Raw genomic sequence first — 26,220 nt, forward strand, 5'->3', positions numbered from 1 at the left:
GATACAAAATTGATATATCCACAATCATATTCTGCTTCTTTAACTCATCACTGTTAGTATTTGAAAAGTGAAGAGAAGACAAAGTTTCAATAATACAATTATTAAGACTGAATTAGTATTTTTATAATGAATGTTGTAGTATGCAAACAGAAAGAGTCTTCCTTTCAAGTTTTCTTGAAAGATTTTCAAGAGTGCTCAGAAAGTAAACTAGAAAATAAAAAGTCTCTATTTTTTATGTATATTCCAATAAGCATTAATAGTTTAGACATTTTCAGACAACAATAAAGTAAATATGAAATGTATAACAAGCATCTAAATCCAAAAAATTCTTCAATAAATTAAATATTTAAAAAAAATCAAATATAATCACAGTTCATATAAAACAACAAAAATGAGAATTTGACATGTGGACGCAAAATGTTTTGGCCAAAAGATAATGCATAGACTTAATCGATGCATTACTGAGCAAAATAGATGAGAAAGAGAAAGAAGAGAGTAGAAGGAGGAGGAGGCAGAGAAGGAGGAGAGAGGAGGGAAGAGCAAGGGAAGGAAGAAGAAGGAAGAGAAGGAAGAAGGAAGGAATGACTGTAGCTACAATGATTTGGAATTAATATAGACATTTTGCTGGTAAATTTGGTAATCTTATATCATAAAAAATCCAAAGATATATTAATATACCAACTAAACATAAAGAAGAAAATTGAATGAAAATAACCATGGTATCAATTGAAACATTTTCTTAAAATGGTTTCTTTCCAAAATACTCTTAGGGTTTATAGAGATTTTGTTTGCTTGCTTGTTTGTCTTTTTGCTGAGGAAGATTTGCCCTGAGCTACCACCCACACCAATGTTCCTCTAGTTTGTATGTGGGTCACCTCCACGGCATGGCCACCGATGAGTGTTGTAGGTCTGCACCTGGGAACTAAACCCAGGCCACTGAAGTGGAGTGCGCTGAATTTAACCACTAGGCAACAGGGCTGGCTCCAGGTCTGTAGTTTTTATGATGAGTATTTATTGACATTCAAGAATCATATACTTCAAATTGTATTAAATATTGTTAGAATATCAATTAAGATGGAAACATTGGTATTCATTTTATAAAGTCAGCAAAAGTGAAGGCAATAATCGATAATAGCAGCAGAGCAAAGGGAATTATAGGACAAATTCACTAATGACAAAAATTGTAAACAAAATGAAAGCAAAATTCGCCAGGATATTAAAAGTTTGATCATAGACAGGAATCCTGTTGGAATTAAAAAATGATCTGGTAGGAATTTAGTTAAGAAATCAATTAATTTAGTACAATATATTAGTATAGCTAATGAGAATAATCAATATAATTTAAGTAAACAAATATAATCTGATAAAGTTCATCACATATTACTAAGTGTAATATAAATACTCTCAGTGATCTAGCAAACTGAGTAGAGGCATATTTCATAGTAACGAAAAATTAACAAACACCAGAATAGTAAGCTGAGAGTCAAACTAATGGATTGTGGTTGTCATCAGAAATTAATTTTTATGAACTAGACAATTCATTAAGCCAAGAAATAAATATAAATTGTATAAGTAATATAAATTAGAAAATAAAATAATCAAAATGTGAAGATAAAATGAGTCACAAAAGAATAAATTAAAAGTACACATAAAGTTAGTAAGAAAGTTCAGTTAAGTGACAAGATAAGAACACAAAAAAACTATATTCTTATGTAAGAATTAGAAAATATAATGCACTTTATTTACATAGCTCAAAACATAATGTATCAATAATATACCAAAACAAAAAATATAGCAAATCAAGTGTAATATTCACCAAAAATACACTGATGGAAAACTATATTATTCCTAGATCAAGAGAATGAATTTTATAAAGACAAAATTTATTCTGAAATTACTAAATTTAAAAATTGCATGTATTATTTTTGTCTATTTAGAGCATGTTCCATTTTATTGTATACAGTTAGAATGTGCATTAAACTTAAAAAAAAATTGAGAAAAAAAATCAAGGATGGTGTCAAGATGGAAGCGTAAGTGAACTCTGAACTCACCTCCTCCCACAGACAAAACAAATTCACAACTACTCTTGGAAACATTACCCCTGAGAGAGAACTGAAAACTGAATGAAAAGAACCCCCACAACAAGGGACAGTGCAGACTGAGATGGAAGAGGCAGCAATTCCTTTCTTGGAGGAAAAAAAGCCACCTTTGTGAGCCACAGAGCTTCACAGCCAGTTGGGAGCAATCCTAAGGTACAAAGCCTTCCCCAGAGGAACAGGGGGTCTTAGTGGGGGAGCATTACCACTATAAGCAGCTTTTGGACTGAGCACAACTGAGATGAGTGTTTTAATATCTGGCTTTCCTGGCTACTAACAAGAACAAGGAATACCCCCAGCAAAGCTATCAGATATAAAAGGAAAAAAAAACCAGCTCTTAAAGGGCCCACACACAAATTCACTCATTTTAGAAAGCAACCTAAAATCACCAGAAAGAAAGGTGAACAGTCCTTTGGTGAAAAGAGACTCACCTGATAGGTTCTGAGTGCATCTCCATGAGAGGTGAGACCTCTCCAGGGACTGAGACATTGGTGGTAGCCATTATTGTGACCTAGTAAAGGCATGCTTACACAGATGCTGGCAGATGCATTGGAGTTCTTCCTCTGGACTGTTAGACCAGGGTCTGCTCCACCCACTAGAGCACAGATTTAATCCAGCTGAGCCAGGTTAGGCAACATGCCCTAGGGACTGGCCCCACCCAACAGCAAGCACTCAGGCAACTTATGGATTAAAAAAGGGGCAAAATATCTGAACAGACATTTCTCCAAAGAAGATATACATATGGCCAACAGGCACACGAAAAGATGTTCAACATCACTATCAGGGACATGTAAATCAATACTAAAATGAAATATCGCTTTACTGTCATCAGAATGGCTATAATTGGGGCTGGCACAGTGGCACAGTGGTTAAGTGCACACATTCTGCTTTGGTGGCCCAGGGTTCGCTGGTTCGGGTCCAGGGTGTAGACATGGCACCACATGGCAAGCCATGCTGTGGTAGGCATCCCACCTATAAGTAGAGGAAGATGGGCACAGACGTTAGCTCAGGGCCAGTCGCCCTCTGAAGAAAGAGGAGGATTGGCAGATGTTAGCTCAGGGCTAATCTTCCTTGGAAAAAAAAAAAAGAATGGCTATAACTAACAAGACAGGAAATAACAGTACTGATATTCCTCAAAAAATTAAGACTACAACCTCCAGATGATCCAGCTATTCCACTGCTGGGTATTTATCCAAAGAACATGAATGGGTAAAGATACATGCACCCCTATGTTCATTGCAGCATTATGAACAATAGCTAAAACTTGAAAGCTACCTAGGTGCCCAATAAGGGAGGAATAGATGAAGAAGATGTGGTATATATACACAATGGAATACTACTCAGCCATAAGAAACAATGAAATCCGGGCATTTGTGACAACATGGATGGACATTGAAGATATTATTCTAAGTGAAATAAGTCAGAGGGAGAAAGTCAAATACCATGTTATCTTACACATAAATAGAAGATAAAAATAACATGGGGCTGGCCTGGTTGTATGGCGGCTAAGTTCACACACTCTACTTTGGTGTCCCCGGGTTTGTAGGTTCAAATTCCAGGTGCAGACCTATACTTTGCTCATTGGGGCATGCTGTGGCAGCATCCCACATACAAAATACAGGAAGATTGGCACAGTTGTTAGCTCCTGGTCACTCTTCCTCAAGCAAAAAGAGTTAGATTGGCTATAGAAGTTAGCTCAGGGCGAATCCTCCTCACCAAAAAATAAATAAATAACAAAGAAGATAAAAACAACACAAACAATCACTTAGAAACAGAGATTGGATTGATGGTTACCAGAGGGGAAGAAGGAGAGAGGAGTGCCAAAGGGGTGATTAGGCACATGTGTATGGTGATGGATTGTAATCAGTTTTTGGGTGGTGAACATGATGTAATCTACACAGAAATTGAAAGGTAATGATGTACACCTGAAATGTATATGTTATAAACCAATGTTACTGTAATAAAAAAATAAATATACAAATAAATAAATACATACTTCATATTCAATTACGCAGGTATAATAACCAAGTCTCTTTTCCTTATATGTCTTTTCATTATTTTTCTGATTTTTATAGAAATGCATACATACATGGAGATGCTTTTGATATAATATATAAAAATGTAACAATCATTTTAAATCCTATTTATTCATTTATCACATGATGTCTAATATAGTCTTCAAATATATGGTTTTAATCATTATATACTATTCAATTATATGGATTTCTCCCTTTTAAAAATATTATTGTTCATTGTTCATCAATCCAAATTTAGTACCTAGATCAGACGCTAGTATAAATTACAGGAGCTCAACAAGTATTGTTGACATCAATCATATAGATATATGTATATATATACATATATGTGTGTGTGTTCATTGTGGTGATCATCCTTATATGTTATTTCCATTAGTATACATTCCCACAAGATGCATGGGAATGTGTAAAGCCATTGACACATGTTGCCTGGTTGATTTCCAAAAGGTTGTTACCAGCAACCACCAGCAGTCTATGAAAGTATTCATACCACCACACTCAAGGTAGATTATTATGGTATGTGTGTGTACGCATGCACATGTGCACAAGCTTACCAAAAGTGAATATATATATTATTATATATATAAATTAAATATAATGTATATTAGTTTGATTATAAATTATATTGAATATGTTTGCAAATATTTTAAGAAAACTTTATGTCTTTAACTCATTATTTCTATTGGGATGTAACTTTTATATTTTTTACATTTTCACAGCTACTTACATGCTGAAAGGGATTTGTTTTGTCATATTACTTTATCCTTCATACGATATATACAAGCTGCCTATAATAAATGCAGGCTTAATCATGCCACCCATTTATTTAAAAACATATAATGCATTGTGTTTGTGTGTGTAAGCTCAAAGTCCTTAGCATAGCACATAAGGTCTTCTATGAAATGCCCTTGTAAAATCATGTACCAAATATCAAATCATTTTGAAACTCTTCATCTTTGCTCATATGTTAAATCTGACAGTAATATTCTTACCAGAATTCTTCACCTAATTTTCCACTAGTTGTGCTTTAAACCAGTTTAGTTTTTATCTATAGTTAACCTGTCTGGAACCAAGAGTTTGGGCTAAATGACTTTTTTTTGCTACATATGAAATCCTGTGAAACACCTATTGCATTCCTCAATATACCATAAGTGAATTTTCTGTTCTGAAATCCTTTTATTTAAAATTGGACAATAAAAACCTCAAAGTTACAGACCCTAGTAATTTAATAGTTATTCACAACTTACCTGAAATGTAATATTCTTTCTGAAGATAACATATGCCTTATAATGAAAATGTAGTTCAATGGAACAGATGCCTAGATACTAGTAACAGAATCCTTTATCAATGCCTTCTTTATAAATTGCCTTATTTTATATATTAGGTACTTGCAATTATATTTAAAGTAATGGATCTCGTATTAAATATGCTTTCTTTATATGGAAATACATGTGGAGAGTTGAATATTATATAAGCAACAGAAATAAGATTATTAACTACATAGCAGCATGCCATCGTACTGAAAGGCTATTTTCCTTGACAACTCATGTGTAAACTGCTTGGCTTTTCAACGAAATAAATTTTTGCTTGTCCTTGTCTTTGTCTGAAAGTATAAGGTTTCCACTAGTGCAAAACATTTTTTGATAAACTGCATTTATGTAAGAATAACATTTTAGCTAGATGTCTTATTGACTGCTTCTCCTTTTGGATTTAAGAAATTGACTCAACTTTAGAAGGCAGATGAAAAAGGGCAACGTCAAAAGAAAATGTAGATAAAAATTTAATGTATTTGAAAAAATATATTGTTAGCTTTATGGTAGTTGAAATTTCTTTGTACATATGGAGAATGAAATGAGACATTTAAAACATACTATTTTTAAGATGGAAAGCTATATAAGATATGTCAAGTACATTGCCTGCCATATGCCAAATTCAAAGCCACTTTTAAGTGAAACTGTCACTCTTTTAGCACTGATTGAAGACGATTCTCCCCTGTGACTACACAGATTCCCCACCTAGAGTCTAACATGAGCTGATTAGGCTGTAGTACTCAGCTTACATTAGGGCATACAACGCAGAAAATGGCCAGGAATCTATGATCTGAATTTCTAAAAAGTGATGAGACGGGATAATCAGATCCCTTTGGGGTGTAATGTGAATCAAGAAATCATGTTAGAAAACAGAGAACACAGAGAATCGGAATGGTAAGAATGCACAGCGAAAGGCACCATGATGTAGAGTTAGGGCTATGATAATTTGTGATAATGCAGAGAAGGACTCAAGATGTGAAAGGGAGGAAGAGGCTGTGCAACCCATGGGCGAGACAGGAGAGGCAGCAGTTGTCTGACTATGTAATGTCAGTTTCTGGCTTCTGGGTGTGGGTACATCTCTGAGTGCTTCACATTGCCAGTTTAAATTTCACATCCATTTTAAAATAACCTACACTTAATCAAACACAGAGAGTCTTGGCAACCAAATCAGTCTGACTGAAACCAAGACAATGTAAGAACTGTTGCCATGTCTAAAGATTAAAGCCATCACACAAAACAAATAAAAATGGATCCATCTTCTTCCAATGCCAAACCAAGTAAGCATACAATCTGCAGTGGTTATTGTACAATGTGTAAAAAGTTATCTCAAATTTAGTGGCTTAAAACGACAAAAAACACTTATGGTTTTGGTGGGGTGGTTTGGCTGGGAGGGTTCTGGTTTGGGATATCTTATGAGGTTCCAGGATCTGCAGGCTTGACTTGGACTAGAAGATCCACCTCCAAGATGGCTCACTTATATGGCTGGCAATTTGCTGCTGGTTGTTGGCAGAAAGCCTCAGTTCTTTGCTATTGGGACTCTCCCCAAGGCTGTTTAAGTGTCTCACTTACTGGCAGTTGGCTTTCCCCAGAATGAGTGATTCAAGAGAGCAAGGCAGAAGCCTTAATGCCTTTTATGACCTGACTTCAGAAGTCATATACCTTCTCCTCCACCCTACTCTATGTGTGGTAGAGACTTGACCCATTCCAATATGGGAAGATACTATAGGGTGTATATAAAAAGAAAGGAGGATCATTAGGACCATCTTGGACACCTTACAATGTTAGTGTAACAGACTGCTTACTAAGCAAACGTTAACTTCAAGAAAATTTTTCTAGCTAATGTCCTCCTAGCCAGACTGTCAATACCTAAGCTTCAATTAATATCGAAATTCTAAGTCCACCACTGTCAGGAAGTGACTTGATTTTGATAATTCTTCACAAATGATTATGGTTTTCATATTATAAACAATAAATAGTGACATTATTAAACAATTGTGGATAATTAGCTGTAGATAGATGGGGGAAAATCTTTGCCTTCTAACTTAGTCATATATTCTATCATTATAAGTAGATGGCAAGCAAAGTTACTTCCTCTTTGGCTTTAACTTCCTCATCTAGAAAACATACTGCAGGGTTAATTAAAGAATTAAAAACATAAAATGATTGTAACATTTTAAGTAGTACGTGACATATAAGGAATTGCTCAATAGATCTTGGCTATATAGTTATACGTATCCTGGGTAGAACTCAAGATAATCATACCTATAGACATTAAATTAATGGAAATGTTGCCAAAACAAAACATTGCATAAAACTATATCCTAACCTATCATTAGGGCTATCAGAGGATTTTCCTTATTATCATCTGAGAAAACAGAATAATTAAAAACGTAGAGGGCTATTTGGATTATTAATTAGCATATGGGAAAGGAGAACTTAAAAATAATAGACCTTAAAGCTGTTGCAACACATCATAATTTTTATAAAAGGATATTATTTCTAACAATTTTTATTACTCTTCTCATATTCTGAACGCCTCACTAATATGAATTTAAATGTACATTTAATATATTTATTTTAAATATAATATAATATTAAAATATAAATACTATATTTAAATATAGTGGAAAATAAAAGATATCCAATCTTTGAAAGAAATTGACTATTTTAAAACATTAGTTATCATTAAGATAAACAAAGATTCTTAGATAAATATTTTGTGAGAGAAATTACAATTATAAACCTCAGATGCATTAAACATCCTGGTAGTTAGGGCATTCTGAGTAAATACATAGTTTATAATTCAGTTAAATTTGCTTATATTTAAAGATATTATAAAACAGATTAGTAGCAGGGCAATAAAAGGCAAGGTAATCACTAAAGCGGGCCCGAAACTTAGCGTCTGAAATTTCTAGTTAGTCACAAGGTAAAAAGAAAAAAATATTGGACTTCACACTGTCTGAGAAAGTGTTCATGTAGAAAATGGCATAATGTCTCATAAAACAAGCTGATTATGAGTTAACAGAGGTTAACTTCTTCCTAGAAAAGATTTCTCAAGAAATAGCTTGAAATAGAACAGACAAATTAGGTAGTATGAAGATTTTATGAGCATTCAATGAGTCAAAAATTTTAAATTGCTTAGAACAGTGCCTGGCACACACACACATACACACACACGTATATGAATACACACACATATGTACACACATCCATTTCGCAAATACATATTTTTGCTAAACATACAGAGAAACTATCTCCAAAGATAAGAACTTTACATTGTGATTCAACTATGAAGCAACTTGCAGTCATAATATAGTCAATATATCTTGTTTTTTAATGAAGAGTAATAATATAATGTTAGTGTGTCTACAGTGTTGAGGATCAGATATTTAACATGTCCTGTCAGACATTCTTTGTTAAATATTAGGTGCCTCAGCAGGCCAATGACAAGCTCTGCAGTAAATTTGAATTTGTCTCTTATTTATAATTGCTTCAAATACTTACATTGTGTTGATTAAAGTGAAGTCCATATTACTTTTGATTTGCTTTTAGACACAATAAGCACCAGACTTGGCACTCTGTTATAAAAACATAAAACTTGTTTCTCAATCTGTTAAATCCCCATCCTACAAGAATGAGGTCACACATAATTGGATTAAAGAAAAGACTAACCCTAGAACTGAAATTTTCTTCCTCAAAGTACTTTAAATATATCATCTCTTGTACAATTTCATGGTAGAGAACCCAGATATCTGTATTATGCGGTAAAATTTTGATGTAGAAATAGCAATTGGAGAATTACAAACTAATAATATCTTTTTAAAACGAATTTTAGCTTAATCATGGAAGAACTTGTGTTCTTGAATCAGAAAGTATCCTGATGGTCCCAAGAAGATGAGTTAACCGAACACTGCATGTCCCACTTGTTCATTGAGTCGTCCTGTTGGATGGGATGATTTTGCACCGGCCAATTCAACTTTAGCTTGAGGTCTCTCTTACTGTTCTTTCCTAGGATATTTTTCCTTCTCTCCAACTTAATTCTGAAAGTAATACTTATTCAAAAAACATTAGGGTCTTTGTTTTGCTTGCGTTCATGGAGAGGGAACAACAGGTTTTGCCTAAAATGACATCATAAGCTTTAGTTTTGTTCTCAACTCTTCACATATTGTCACTTAATAGCCTATGTTTTCCTAAAATTCTGATGGATATGCTTCTAATTATTAGAATATACCTACCTGTTTTTAAAATATCATTTAGATACAGTAAGTGAAATGCACGGTGTTTTTAATATGATAAATTAAAAATCAGTTCAATAGTATATTTAAAGAAAGAGGAAAATACAATGAAACCAAAAAAAAATGTTTTAAGTCATCCACAGGTTTTTTGTTTTTTTTCCTATAAAACTAACATGCTTCTTACATTGTACCATTAAGGCTCCTGGCCATAATGCCACTTGATTTCAAATCTCTATCTTTCAGGAGCCTAAACCCTTTTCTGTTGAGATATTATCATCACTGCTTTCAAATGTCTGTAAATGAATTTGAGAACCACACTTCTTTCTCATCGTGTTAGAAGGGAAAATTAAATCATAAAGAAGTGACATCAATGTCTAAGACTGGGTAAAGAAAGCAAAAAGGTGTCCCACCACTATAAATTAAGATTAGGAATTTGGAGTTATTCATCTTATTTTAACACATATTGTCTTTATTTGCAACATTATTGCTACTATTGCTACTACTGGGAGCTGGATCACTACTTCAAATTGTTACAGTGGAGAGCCAAATGCTGGAGCGAATAAATTACTCAGTTCTCTTCTAGTCCTATCTTTTCTCTCTCCCCTTCTTTCCCGCCCTTACCCCCACGCAATACAGATTGTGTATTGAGAGAACAATGCCAGCTGCTCTTCTTCCTTCTGTTGTCAACATTAAAAAAGCGGGCAGAACAAACAGCAGACAGCAGTGATACTCTAGCAGCTGCAGTTACTGGCACAGAGAAAAAGAGAATGCGGTCAAAGATGCTCAGCAGAGAAGTGACAGGGAGAGCAAAGAAACTAGGCCAAGTTGGCGGCAGTGTCGCCAACCGTGGCTATGCTAAGAATGAGCATTGGCACTGAAATGTGAGAGCATTTTTAGCTGAAGCTTTCTGATATCACAGTGACTCCACACATGTGTAACCTTTAATTATTGCTCACTCTGGAAAATAGGAGGTAGTCAGGCATGACTTTGAGAAGATGATAGAAAAACACTTTCTCTTTTTTTTTTTTTTACTGGCATTCCTTATGAAACTTACCTTCCCTACACTCTGCAAGAAGGAACAGTAAAAGAAAATTATCAGATTTGAATAAAACTCTGAAATCTTATGTTCTGGGGGCACTTTTTCAAACTTGAGGACAAAATGTTTTGTGTGACTCTGAGATTCCAAAAGGGAATGTTAGCTTCACGTAAGGGCAGTAAAATACATAAGATATGAGAGTAAACAGCCAGTTGCCACACATGCTAATAAAAGTGTAAGCAATTCCTGAATATATGAACCTCAAAGTATTTTGCTATTAGATATAGATATAAAATATATAATTTGTAACTCTGCCTTGAATAGTCCCATATCTAGCATATGGTACTATCACTTTTACCCATTACACCATTTTTATCCATTGTTCAAAATATTTAAGAGAATTTTATAGCTGATTGTCACTGACCCAGAATAATAACAATAATAGTAAGCAGAACAAACACTTACTAAGCTCTCCTTATATGCTAAATACTGCGCCAAGCGTTTTAGAGCATTGGATCCATTAAAATTTCATTTCTACAAATGTCTCTAATTGAGTTAATTTCCCTAATAGCTTAATCTTAAAAAGCAAAATAAGGCAAGCATGTGTTACAAATACAAGAGGCTAGTCCAGTAGTGTGGAGTAAAATAATAGTGTTCTAAAAACAAATTGATAAGCAGAGCACCCACTTCTTTGAGTATGACACAAAATGTTTTCAGATTGGCTCTATAGACAGAATTGCTCTATCTGGCCAACATTGTAGCAATTGTGTGTGTATCGGCATGAAGTGAAGGTAGCTCAGGGGGTCACAAAAGCATAAAGTTGACAATAGAGTATCTTCTATCTATTATCACAATAAACTCTTTCCAGTGTCAATTTTGTTCTAATTTAAAGGTCATAAATTAATAGCCATAAGTAGCCTAAGGCATAATTTTAGTCCGTGACTATTTGAATATGATTATTTACTATGAAATATAATCTTTTATTAATGCACTGGTTTCCTTCTTAGAAATTCAAATAGGCTGATAAACCAAGTAACACCATCTTTTGGGAAATGTCATTATGCGCGATACTCTTCAAAAGATGGATAAAGAAGGATAATTCAAACTTACATTGACTGCTTGCACTAATTATGTTCCAGCAGCATGCTGTAATGAGTTCCCGCAATTCGTATCACATTTTGGGGTTAAATAGTAAACATACAAGAGTATTGTCTTATATACTGTGCTGGGAATTCAAATTTGGCTAATCCTACCCAGGTAATAAAAAACCATACTCAAATGTCTACTATACATTAACAATAAATTCCACCAAAAATAAAAGAATACTTATTGTGATATCTCTAGAATAAACATAAAATAATAAATATGCAGAAAAGAATTTTTATCTTTGCAGAAAGATAACATGTAAATAGCTCCTATTTTGACTTTTTCCACTCACACAGTTCAGGGTCTCCCTTAGTGTGGTTCTACCCAACAATACATTCTCACCATGTACTGAAAATTCCCAGCAAATATTTTTATGATCATATATTACACAAAATTGATGAAAGCCACTACAGACTTTATGACTATTCCCTGAGTTTGACATACTTTCAAGTCTTCAGCTATGGAAATATCACTACAGCCACCAATACAAGTTCAAACGCCATCGGCTCAATGAGACTTCACTCTACAGCTCAGCTGGAATTGGATGTTTCTGTGTTTGCAGTCCTGTCACACTTGGCTTGTATGTCTGGTACAGCAATCATTTTATTCTACCATGTATTATAGTTCTCCTTTACTTCTAACTGCACTAAATTATAGCCTTTCTGAAAGTACAGAATTGTCTTATTCAGTGCTAGCCATATGCTAGCAACATGTTTGTGTGTGTGTGTTCTTCCCACAATAAATATTTAGTAGGGGAAAGCACAAATGAACAAACCTATTGTTCCCTGTAGATTTTTTAATTCTCCTTACAATGACAGCTTGTATTCACTTTATAAACTTTGTAAATGTCCCTTTTCTAATAGGCAATTAAGAAACAGATAAGTTTGGAGTAATACTGAAACTCATGCACTTGGGAAGGTAACTAGCTTCACACATATTTAAACTACATAAATCAAATTACAGCCATTGTAAACAGGATTTAAATTAAATTGTTAGTCCAGTTGCCATGGAAATATAGAAGTAATTAAAAGGCAGATTAAAAAGAAATTATAAATTACAGCAAAATATTAAGTACATGGCAGGATCTTCCTAAATAATTTCTGAATGTATGGCAGTTCAATGTTTCTCTAATATGTGTGAATACTCGCTTCCAAGGTATATGCAAAATCAACTCTAATAGATAATGCCAAAGTACTTTCCAAAGGGTGGCGAAACTGACACTACGATTAGCAATGTAGAATGATTTCCATTTGTTGAAATCTCATCAAGTCTTGGTATCATGTAGCTTTTTAACTTTTGGTATTCTAGTGGATGTGAAATGGCATTTCTCTGGGGTTATAAGGTGTGTTTCCTTGATAAGTGATGAGTATTAACATCTTTTCATAATATATATATATATATATATAGGCATTTCGTTTTCCCTTGTCTCTGAAAGGTCTTTTTAAAACTACAGATGAGGGGCTGGTGCAGTGGCGCAGTGACTAAGTTTGCACGCTTCACTTTGGCAGCATGAGGTTCGCTGGTTCTGATCCCAGGTGTGGACCTACACACCCCTCACCAGGCTGTGCTGTGGCAGGGTCCCACATGCAAAGTGAAGGAAGATGGGCACAGATTTTAGTTTAGTGACAATCTCCCTTAAGCAAAAAGAGAAAGATTGGCAACAGATGTTAGCTCAGGGAGAAACTTCCTCACCAAGAAAACCACCACAACAAAAAACAAACCTACCAGCTAGTTTTCTTTTGGGGTGTTTCACTTATATCTGTCTATCTATCTGTCTATCTACCTACCTATTTATGATACTAAGTTCTTGTCAGTTATTTGTGTTGACAATATCTTGAGGACAAATTTTTATGATTAGAATTCCTTAATTTTAATGCAATCATACTGTTTTCTCTGATATTTATTTTGCCTTTGAAATATACTTCTAAAATTTCATTCTGATTTAATATTAATATAATCATAACTAGTGCAATATTGGTTATAATATATGTGTATATGCATTCTTTACTTGAATATTCTAATAATCAAATTAGAAAATAATACACTTTCTTTTTTATAGTATAATTTCAGTCTTTTAAACAGAAACTATATCTAGAAATACATTTTGATTTTCTATTGATTTTGATTTCTAACACATGTATTAGACAGATAGTAGACAAATTTAGGGGAAAGATATTCAAATTGGCACACAACTTTACTGCATATGATAGAAAAATGTCTCAAGAAATTTCATATTTAAAAACATTTCAAACGTAATGTAACATTCACATGTAACACAAATATGGAAATGCACACAAAGTTGCAAAATAAAGCAAATGAGGAGGCAGAACAATAATCAAACTGTCTTACTCTTTCTGACATGTTCATCTAACATTCAGCTCTATCAGAATTCAGACATCCCGGCAAACAGAAGACAATAAGGCATGCAGATGTATAATCTGGCCTCTTTGCACACAGCTGATAAAAATGTGTGGCATAAATTAGACTTTACAAAACTTGAAGATGGCACCTTACTTAAGTCCCTCACCCCAGAGCCTGGACATTTGAAGGTCTTATTAAATGAATTTTTTCACACATTTACACTATTTTCTGATTGAATTTCTATATCAGGGGATTCTAAGAAAATCATGAAGTGGTGATAACTCTGACTTTTTTTTGAACCCACATACACAGTTATTTTGCAAAGCATTCACCAAGTTTAATGTTTCTGGAATTATGGAATCTCAAAGTGAGTCCTAACATTTTCTCCTGAACACCAACAACTAATATACAATAAAATATTAGTACATAGATTTTTAAAAAATTTCGTAGAGATTTTCTGCTCAGCACTGTCACTGTATATAAACTTATTTAGTTTGCATGCCTGGAGAAATATAAATAAAATGTCATCATCACTTGTCGTAAAATAAATTAGGCAAATTGACATTGTGTAATATGAGATGAGATAGGAATATTCCACTGAAACAACAGAACGCCTTGCAGACAACAGGTAGGCAATAAATCAAAATAAGAAAGCTTCGTTTTGTAGGCAGTAGAAGTGCCTGATTGCTTATGGTTGCTGCAAACCTGTCAATCCGGTGACATTCAAATCATGTAGCACCTTGGTAGATAAAGCTCCACAATTGCACAAGAATGGCAATGTTAGAAACAGATCTATTTAATGACATCAAAAAGGTATTATTTTAAATATATAGCTTCAGATATGGCAATCACAAGGCAGATAATTTCACCATGCTCTGGGTCAACAGATGAAAAGATTTATGGAACAAATTATTTCACAAAATGTGACAATGTCATTGGCCAAACTGAGAGCATAAATATTAGAAATTATGATAAATAATGAAAGCTCATAAAATAATAAAGGCTCATCAGGCATGATTTACTTCTACATTAATCTGATTATCCTAAGTGAGTTTCATTTCATGTAAGCTTACTAATATGTAAATATCTGTGACAAATATTAAATAGTTTTTTGGGCTTTTCAAAAGAAATATGAATTGTTCACTCTGCCTTTTTATTTTTTATTATTTTTGGTGAGAAAGATTGGCCCTGAGCTAACATCTGTGCCAGTCTTCCTCTATTTTATGTGGGATGCCACCACAGTGTGGCTTGACCAGCAGTGCTAAGTCCACACCCTTGATCCAAACCCACAAACCCAGGCGTCCAAAGCAGAGTGCATGAACTTATCCACTACACAACCAGGCCAGCCTATTCACTCTGCTTTAAAATGTTTTTAGTATAACCCCTCTATTGAATAATATTCGGTGAATGTTAAATAAAAATTAACAATATTTTTCACTTGTTGGTTTATTTTATTTATCCTAAAATATTTGTTTTTTTGTGGTTCTTTTTGATTCTAGCGCTGAGCTCATAACTAACAGGATTAAACTTCACACTGGCTATGACGTCCACACCTTATCTCTAACTATGGATTTTCCTTATTCCTAATGAGTCTATCTATTTCACACTTGTTGAGTGTAAAAAAATTAATCTATTAATCTGATGACTTCTGCCCCTGTCTCACATTGGTTAAATGTAAAAATTTATTATTAATCTATGGTAGCCACATTTGGCTTCATCTACACATGTTCATAGACTATGCTAGTCACCTACCTATCTCCCTACCCTTTGTATACATTAATAAGATCCTATGTAAACGATCTCATTAAATCTATGCAAATAGCCTTTTGAATTATGTATTTTCTCCATTCTTTAAAAATAGAAAGTAAATGAAGACTAGAGAGGTCAATTAATTTGTCTACATTACCAGAATACGTTTTATTTTTAAAGTTTGTGATACTATATTTAAACTACCTTTATATGTAAAGAGACCATGTTTCAACCTATTTTAAAACCTTTTCCTCTATTTCTAAACTAGGCAAATACTTCTTAAGCATTTATACATCTTTTGAAATATTTGGTTACAAGTGGCTACATTTTACCATATTTCTAAATGTGTGTATTGTGAATTTATACTCATTGCATATTAATTTATATGAGCGTTATATATTTATATAATTTGTTCATTCAAGTAATCTTGCTGTAGAGTTTAATCCATTTAACGTACTCTTTTAAAGAATCTTGTAATGAATTTGAGGTCATAATAATCAACCAATATTATTTTATTGAAGTTAACTCTGAAGTAAAGATTTTTGCAGTAGCCCAGTATTTCCAAATGCAATATTGCCTGTGACAATGATAAAAAGATGTATATACTATTGTAATATCTTCAGATATTATATTCAATATTTGCAAGAAGCCAGATTAAGCATATCCTTTACTGAAACCCGAGCAAGGTGTGCTATACTTTGTGCTCAGTGCTTAATGCAGCCAGTAGTTTAAAAGCTTTCAGTAGGAGCCTACTTTCACTTTTCATTTACCTTAATCCTGAAGATGAATTGTTATCATCTGGGAATGGACTTCTCTTGGGAATGGAAATGGATCAAGTGCTAATGCTGTGAGCAAGACATTTTCAAGTAAATAACATTCCACCTGTACTTAAAACCCCCTCGCATATTTCTAATTATCTTCTACTCCCTGCTACCAGTACCACACAATCCCCTAAGGTCTGTTTATACTCTTCTTTGCATTTAAATCCTCTCTGTATATCACTTCATTAAATCTTAGTTATCAAACCCTATCCCTAATGTAAATGTAGAGTATACTATTTTGAAACACTTTTTTGTAGTTCAATTTATCACATGAGAAACCTGCCAGTGAGGTTTGTTGACAAAGTTGGGTACTTAAAGTTTTGCAGTTCAAAGATTAGCATACAAGCAAAACATCAACTCCTTAGCCGTATGATGCTTTGCATGAATTGTTCTCTCAAGGGGATCACATTGCTGGGAAGTGTAGTGTAAGAAAAGACGTGACTCATCCTCCTATGAGTGCTCTGTTATGCAGAAAATAGCTGGATGATTAGTCCGAAGCTGTAGCTAAGCAAAGTAAGTCTGTGTTGTGTCATTTTGCCCAAAATTGTAAATCTTTCCCCATTTTTTCCTGTCTACATGAAATTCAATACCTCTCTTCTCTGCATCTTTCAAAAAGAAAATAGAGGAACAGTACATTACAGAAGAATTTTTAAAATATAATAGGAATACAAATTGACCAATGTAAAGGGGAAATAAAGTACAGCTTTTGCTTTGGTTCTGACAAAAGTGGGCTATGGCAAAAAATGTGTCCTTTATTTAAAGTATCTTAATAGCCACATCAAAGAACAAAATATATATATTCCAATTAGCTGAGTCAATTTTTTTCTTCTTGAGGAAGATCAGCCCTGAGCTAACATCTGCCACCAATCCTCCTCTTTTTGCTCAGGGAGACTGGCTCTGAGCTAACATTCATGCCCGTCTTCCTCTACTTTATATGCGGGATGCCTGCCACAACAGTGGCAAGCAGTGTGAGGGTCCGCACCCGGGATCCAAACCGGCAATCCCCAGGCTGTCAAAGCAGAACATGCAAACTTAACCACTGTGCTACCAGGCTGGGCCCATGAGTCAATTTTTTTTAAATGGGAAAAGAAATAATGACATTTTATATTAGGATATACAATAATATAGAAGTCCATATGCAATTATCCCCCTTTCTCCCTCCCTCTCTCCCTCCCTCTCTCTCTCGATATATATATTTATCTACATATCTATCAATATGTATCATTCATTTTGTAAACTTTCCAATTTCTAACAATTACTGGATTCTCTAAGCTTGTTTTTTTTTAAAAAATGATTTTTGTCCATGTTTCTAGCAAGAAACAAGTAATTATTTTCAGAAAGTAAGCATGAGTGGGCGGAAGAGGTACTACTTTATATCTAACATTAGGTTGAGTGCTTTATATGTAACATCTGCACAGAAATCCCTTAGTGAGTTAGTACTTATTCCATGTCACAGATAAGGAAAGTAAAGCTCAGAGAGGTTATATGTAAGAGCCCCAATGATCAGGCTGTTATGTGGTGAAACTAAGGCACATTCCAACTCACATCTTACTCCAAAGTTCATGATCTTTTGTCATACTAATCTGCTTTTTTAGATATATGTTATATCCCATCACTACCAAAAGATTTTTGGTGAATGTGTACAAATCAGTAATTTTTTAATATTTGCAAATAAGAAGAGTAAAGTCATCATTGATGAGCCTGTGACTGTTTCCTTTGACATTTTGAAAATATCTGTCAAAATACAAATGTGCTCTGTATAATTAACATTGGTCTTTGTCTATGGAATTACTAGAAGAGAGCCCAGAGTACCTCTTAGGATGGGGATTACAAAAGGCTGTAATTTTCCCTCGTGTGATCTTCACCTGACTTTGATTTTGGTTTTGTTATATAGAATTCTGACAGTCTGTTGATTATTAGGAAACATCCCAAGGAAAACTGTCTTCTACCACATTCTTACATTTTCAGTTAATTCTCTTCTGTAGCTACTAATATTCTATTCAGTTTACTTATTTACTATTATTCTGATTTTAACTATGTATATAACTTTCTAAAAACGAGCACTTTCACATCAACAACCACATATATGACATGTTCTTAATAACCACTGCAGCAAATGTGTGGAACACACACTTAAAAATTAGAGACACATTTAAATGAGAGGTAAATTTGTTACTCTGAAAAAACCTGTGTTTGCATGCTTATAAAAGAGTAGAATATAAACATGAATTAGTAATGTTTGAGACTTCTTGGTTACAACTAAAATCTGTTAGTTGTGTTGTCAAGACCAATGTCATGAAACTTTTACCTTACTGTCTTTATAGTTTGTCTTTGTCTTTATAGTTTCAGGTCTTTATAGTTTCAGGTCTTATGTTTAAAAGTCTTTAATCCATTTTAAGTTGATTTTTATGTAGTATTATGTAAGATAAGGTCCAATTTCATCCTTTTACATTTGAATATTCCGTTTCCCAGTGCTATTTCTTAAAAAGACTATTCTTTCCCTATTGTGTATTCTGGCATTCCTGTTGAAAATCAGTTGACCGTATGTGCATAAATTTTTTTCGGGGCTCTGTATTCTGTTCCATTGATTTACGTGTCTGTCTTTATGTCAGTACAATACTGTTTTAATTTCTATAGCTTTGTAATATACTTTGAAATCAGGAAGTGTGATACCTCCAGCTTTGTTCTTTCTCAAGATTACTTTTGCTATTCTGAATATTTTGTTATTCCATATGAAATTTAGGATATTTTTTGTATTTTCGTAAAAACTGCCATTGGGATTTTGATGGGAATAGCATTGAATCACAGATTGCTTTGAATGGTATAGACATTTTAACAGTGTTGTCTTCTAATCCGTGAACATGGAATGTCTTTCCATTTATTTGTCTTCTTCAATTTCTTTCATCAATTTATTTATAGTTTTCAACGTCTAAGTCTTTCACTTCCTTGGTTAAGTTTATTTCCAAGTAATTTATTATTTTTGAGGCTATCATATGTGACATTGCTTTCTTAATTGCCTTTTGGATAGTTCACTTTTAATGTGTGAAAATGCGACTGAGTTTTGTATATTGTTTTTCTATCCTACACTTTCCTGAATATGTTCATTAGTCTAAGTTTTTTTGTGGAGTATTTAGGGATTTCTGTATGCAAAATCGCATCATCTGAAAAGAGAGAAATTTTTGCTTCTTCTTTTATGATTTGGATGCCTTTTATTTCTTTTTCTTGCCTAATTAATGTGGATAGGACTTCCAGTGTTATGTTGAATAGAAATAGTTAGAGTGAGCATCCTTGTCTTTTTCATGATCTGAGAGGGAAAGATTTCAGTTTTTTACCATCGAGTGCGGTGTTAGCTATGGACTTGTCATGTATGGCCTTTACTATATTGAGGTACATTCCTTCTACATCTAGTTTGTTGAGCAATTTTACTGTGAAAGAGTGTTGTCAAAAGTGTTTTTGTCATGAAATGGTGTTATCAAATGCTTTATATTCATCTATTAGATAATCCAGTCATTTTTATCCCTCATTCTGTTAATATGCAAATCACATTCATTGACTTGTGTATGCTCAACCATCCTTGCATCTCAGGGATAAATCCTACACGATCATGGTATATGATCCTTTTCATGTACTGTTGAATTTAATTTGCTAATATTTTGTTGAGAATTTTTGCATCTATGTTTATCAGCACTATTGGCCTATAATTTTTTCAAAAAGACAACAACAAAAGGAACAACAAAGGAACAACAGACAAGTTGGACTATATCAAACTAAAAAGCTTCTGTACAGAAAACAAAGCAATTGACAGAGGGAAAAGACAACTCATGGAATAAGAAAAGGTATTTTCAACTCATTTATCTGATAAGCATTTAATTTCCAAAATATATAAGGAACTCCAAGAACTCAATAGCAAAAATGAAATAACCCAGTTAAGAAATGGGCAAAGGACTTGAATAGAGATTTCTCCAAAGAAGATGTATGAATGGTCAATACATATATAAAAAGGTCCTCTACATCACTAATCATCAGCAATGCAAATCAAATTCACAATGATGATATCTAACAAGCCATACTTGTTAGGATGGCTATCATCAAAGTAACAAAAGAAAAGTGTTGGTGAGGATATGGTGAAGTTGGAGCTCTTGCACTTTGTTAATGGGAATACAAAATTTTGCAGCCACTATGAAAACATTATGGAGGCCCCTCAAAAAATTAAAAATAGAACTATCATATGATCCAGCAGTTCTACCTCTGAGTATATATCCAAAAGAATCAGGATCAAAGAGATATCTGCTCTTCCATGTTCATTGCAGCATTATTCACAATAGTCAAAATATGGAAACAACCCAATGTCTATCAACAAATAAATGGATAAAGAAAATACTGTGTGTATATAACAATGGAATATTATTAAGCCTTAAAAATGAAGGAAATTGTACCATTTTCAACAATATAGATAGACCTAGAAGACATTATACTAAGTGAAAACAGCCATTTGTAGAAGGACAAATACTGTATGATTGCACTTACACGAGGCATCTAAGTCAAAATCACAGAAGCAGAAAATAGAACGATGGTTGTCAGGGGAAGGAGGGGGAGAGAATCGGAGTGTTGTTCAATGGTTATAAAGTTACAATTATACAAGAGAAATAAGTTCTGATCATCTGCCACACAACTTAGTGCCTATAGTTAACAATATAGTATGTCCACCTAAAACTTAGATAAGAGGGTAGATCTCATATTGTGCTCTTATCAAAATAAATTAACTTTTAAAATCTATTAGCTTTTACTCTTCATCCTTGAAAATGTCACATAATTTAAATACACAAGTAACATCTATAAATATTTCACTTTCAGACTTAGAAAAGACATTCTTCAAAGCTTTTCCTTGTATTGTCTCTTTCCTATAAGATGACTTTGAAAGTTCTGTAAATATAGATATTGTAAAGGCAGCAAGGCTGTATCTTATAAAATTGTTACTTCTGATTTTAGCAGCATACCACTAGCATATAATCTCAAAAAACTATTTAAAATGTATTATGTTGACCTGGAAGAGTTTAAAATAAGGTGAAAACATGATGTCAGGAACTGTTTATAATTAAACATATTAATATGACTAAATATATGGTTAGAGTTACATTAAATCTTCCCCTAAAATTTTCTTCAAATTTATGTGCTGGTCAGTAGTGATTCACTGTTTAAAGAAACTATGGCCAGGTGTTTTAATGTTGTAACTAGGGAAATATATCAAAAAATACCTGACCAACATTAAAAGAAAATCAGAGTTTGCAGAGAAACAGAGTTTAAATTGAAATGTCTAACAAACGTCATCATAAAGGACAAAGCAAACTAAAGTCTTCAATTGTCACCTAAAATTAATTTTCAACAGAAAGTGACTTGCAAAATGAATTTTCAATGGTAAGTGAATTGCAAATTGGTATTTAGCAGAAATACCTAAAAGGAGTAGAGTAAAAATATTATGGTGGAACTTGTCTAGTCATTAAATCCAGCTTTCTTTTCTCTTTTCTACCTTAAGAATTTTCTTATTAAATATTTGCTGCTAATGATGGTTGTCCTAGCCAGACAAAATATGGATAAAGATATACTGGCAGTCAGGACATAGATAAGATCCTCCATCCTCATTGGATCCACTCATATCTACAGGCACTCATTGATTTAAAGAGGAATAAAAAGATTCCTGGGACAATGCTTCAACCTTGTTTAACAAACTGGATTCAGAGAAATGGGAATGCCAAACTAAAGGGCCCTCAAAACATCAGGGCCTCTGCAAAAACTTAGATTAACAGGAGTTATAAACAAGTACAAGAAATCAGACTGAGGAGTAAGGAAAACGGTCATTACAAGTACGGCCAGACCCAATCCCAAAATAGCTATACTGTGGAATGTGTGGACCAGAAGGAAGAGAACGCCTATAGAGCGCTTACTTGATAAACGCTATAACAGTACTTTGAGTTCCAAGCAATTCAGTTGTAACCAAAAAATCCATTTTTAGCATCCCACTCCATCTATATTCCTTTCACCAAGTAATAATTTTTTTAAAGGGATGGTGCATTTTTCTTATTACTTCATAATACAATCAGGAGACAGATACAGAGATGACAAAGGATTCCAGCTCTAAACAGAGACCAGTCCATGGAGTGGTGTTGGTACCAAGGCAGTGAGTGTCTCATGGCGGTGATAACACCGTGCCTGTGGCAGAGAAGCATTACTGTATGGCCATGGGGCCACTGAATACAATGCAACTGACAAAAAAAGAAAGATACGAATTTATTCAACCCATAGGGTGTCCCTTGGGTATATTTTGGGATCTTGAATTCCCCAACTCACTTGGGAGAGGGATTTTCCAAGGGATTTGAATTCCTGTATGAGCAAATGGGAAGACAGGACCCAAAACATCCTATATACACTTGTGAAAGAAAAAAAAAATCATTTAATGTTACACTAAAAATGTCACAAGCTTATTCTCTAATCCTTAAATCAACTTTTATATTTCAAGATTCTTATCCTGCCTACATACAAAAACATTTTTTAAGGTATTGTTCATTTCAGAGTTTTCTGATGCCTCTGCTTTTTGAAAAACACTTAATTGTAAAGTTAAGTACAGTGTGTGTGTGTATGTTCAATACATACAGGTCTTTCTAGCAGAATCTTCCACAAAAAGAGAAGAGATGTCTTCATCCACTCCTGCTTCATTCTTTGCGATACAAGTGTACGCTCCTGTATCTTCATAGCGCACATTGCTTATATGAACCTCACTGCCATTTGCTGAAAACAGAAGGCAAATGCAACTTGTAAACTACAATTTCAGTTTTGGTACAGTGCTTTCCGATTACACAGTCAAACAGTTCTCTTAGCTTGTCCTAATTAAACTATTTTCCTTCCTACTTCCATGCTTTGGAGGCGTGCCAAATTATTCCACAAGCATTAAAGTGTTTCATAACAGTGCTGTCACTCTATTACAGAGAGCCCAATACATACACACTGTAACAAATGCACACACTTTATATTTTATATTCATTTCCTGTTTCTTACATTGCATAAGTATTTTATATTGATAACTATAATTTTACTTAAACATTTATTTTTAGTCTTCAGAATCCACTGTGTCCCAAGCTTTTACAACAGTTTTAAATAATACCACTGTGGTTCATTGACAGAAGAATGCATATGAAAAGACATTTTAATAAAGAAATTAACTGAGCTACCTCATACAAATATAATATGACCTCCACTTATCAAGTATATTATTGAGTCCATATTATATATCTGATATAATTAGGTAAGGAAGACATTAAGATAATAACACGTGACTTGTGTGTAAGCTTTCAGTCTTTTCTCAGAAACAAACTTACAGTAAACAATATTATAATATGGAAATTGATATAGTTAATGTATAACCAAAAGTTTAAGGGAATGTTTAATCCAATGTTTAAGTCTTGGTAAAATAATATTTTAAGCTAATTCCTAAATAATGAGTTGAATTTCCCAATGTGGAAACCAGAGTTTAATTAACCATTTACTATATGTTAGCAATATACAAAGTGCTTTCACATATATTATTCTTTAATCATCCCAAATAATGCGCAATTATCAGATGAAGAATCTGAGACTCATAGAATGATCTTATGCAAATCACCCAGTTCAAAGGGTAAAGGCTAAAGTTCAGTGTTTGCTGTGTTCAGTTGTTTCTTTTTTTCTCTTCTCTTACCTTCTTTTCTTTCTTTCTGTATGTGTCTGTATTTGAGTGTTTATGCGTGTGCTCCACATTATCCCTTCACAAGAACAATATGTACCATGTGCAGTAGAAAGGAAGATGACTTATGGTGACATAAATAATTGGTGTGGCTGTTTGGAGAAAGAAAGTAGAATCTAATTGGGAAGAAAGCTTGAATGCCATCTCTCTGATCCCATGGCTCTCAAGGGATGTGAATGGGATATGGAGAGGCAGTGAGTCTTTGAAGAGGGACAATCACTTAAATCTCTTGGACATCTTTTCTCAGTTTATAAACGTTACCGCACATCTCCATTCCACCCATCCCTTGCTGAGAATCCCTACTCCAAAACAGAGGTTGACAATGTTTTGTTTTGCTTTTGTCCTGTAAAAGGCCAGATAATAAATATTTTCGGCTTTGTGGGCCATGCTCTCTCTGCGGCAACTACAAACCTCTGCCACAGCAGCATGAAAGCAGCCTCAGACAATATTTTTAAAAATGAGTATGGTTGTGTTCTAAATACAAAAAACAAGCAAAAAAGTTGCTTTATTTACAAAAATAGGCAGCTTTCTGGATTTGATCTGTGGGCTTTAGTTTGCAGACCCCTGCTCTGAAAGACAGGGAGTGAACAAAATATTTAAGCCTGCATCAGTTTTTTGTTTTATGTGGAATACGGTCCTCTCCAAAGAATATACCTGTACTTTTCTTTCAAGACTTGCACGCTTAACAATCTAAATCCTCTAGATTTTTTTGAAACATCGAGTCAATTTATTCCTTCTTCAAATTCTGTCTTCTTATTAGTCTTATATATTCTCATAACCTATATGCCCCACTGTCTTTCCCTCCTTCCGTCCATAATTTGGCATTTCTAGATGTTTTCTATTCTATTGCCAGAACTACCAGTTCCCTCCTCTGTTTATCATCCTGACACATCTGCCTTACTAACCTCCAGAACTAGAACAAGCTGACATATCTCTCCACCTGGTGTCCCTGTGTCTAGATTTCTGAGTAAATAATGAGACTATTGCACAAGCAAATTTACAAATTCACAGTTTTCAATTTGCAAGATGTTCAATGCTACTTGATATTCATTTTACTTGACCTTCACAGCTAGGAGCCTTTCATATCCTACTCCACTTTTATTTCCAATCTTTACTCTTCGTTTGATGATTTTCGTGATAATACTAACCTCTCACTCTAAGCAAGTGATGCTGTTTTTTAAATCACGAAGTTCATAGAAGTGATTAGAAAGTAGGCCCAAATCATTTGGCAATACACACATGTATCAAACTACCATGTTGCACACCTTAAACTTATACAATGTTATATGTCAATTATATCTCAGTAAAGGCTAGGACAAAACAAAGCAAACCCAAAACTTCTTGTTTCCGTCTACAGCTTCACCTTTATTTACTTATCAGAGGAAATTTTCTCTGGTTCTTTCCAAGGCAAATCTCTCCTCTTTTCTTGTTGACTTTTACAACTCTTTGTTCATCCTTTCTTCCCTCCGTTATCTACACATCTTTCTCTTTCCCAATATTCCTTAAAACCAGTAAATTGTCCAAGAAGAAAGAAACATCCTCATTAGTCCTAACTCTTTCCACCAGCATCTACTAGCTTTTCTTTTTTCCTCTTTTCAAAATTTGGAAGGAGGTTTTTATACTTCTTACCTCCTCTTCATTTCTAAACCCACTGAAGAC

General features: G+C 33.9%; 1 protein-coding gene across 4 annotated transcripts in view; it reads right to left on the reverse strand.

The window, feature by feature from the left end:
• The window catches only part of FSTL5 (follistatin like 5), a 715,161-nt gene that overhangs the window by 116,030 nt on the left and 572,911 nt on the right, over nucleotides 1-26,220 (reverse strand). For all 4 annotated transcript variants that reach the window (XM_044767022.2, XM_070505002.1, XM_044767023.2 and 1 more), the window contains exon 10: nucleotides 23,439-23,573. In XM_044767022.2, coding sequence (XP_044622957.2) covers nucleotides 23,439-23,573 — 135 coding nt within the window. The remainder of the gene's footprint in view (nucleotides 1-23,438; nucleotides 23,574-26,220) is intronic.

Source organism: Equus asinus, chromosome 3 (assembly GCF_041296235.1).
Source record: "Equus asinus isolate D_3611 breed Donkey chromosome 3, EquAss-T2T_v2, whole genome shotgun sequence".
NCBI lineage: Eukaryota > Metazoa > Chordata > Mammalia > Perissodactyla > Equidae > Equus > Equus asinus.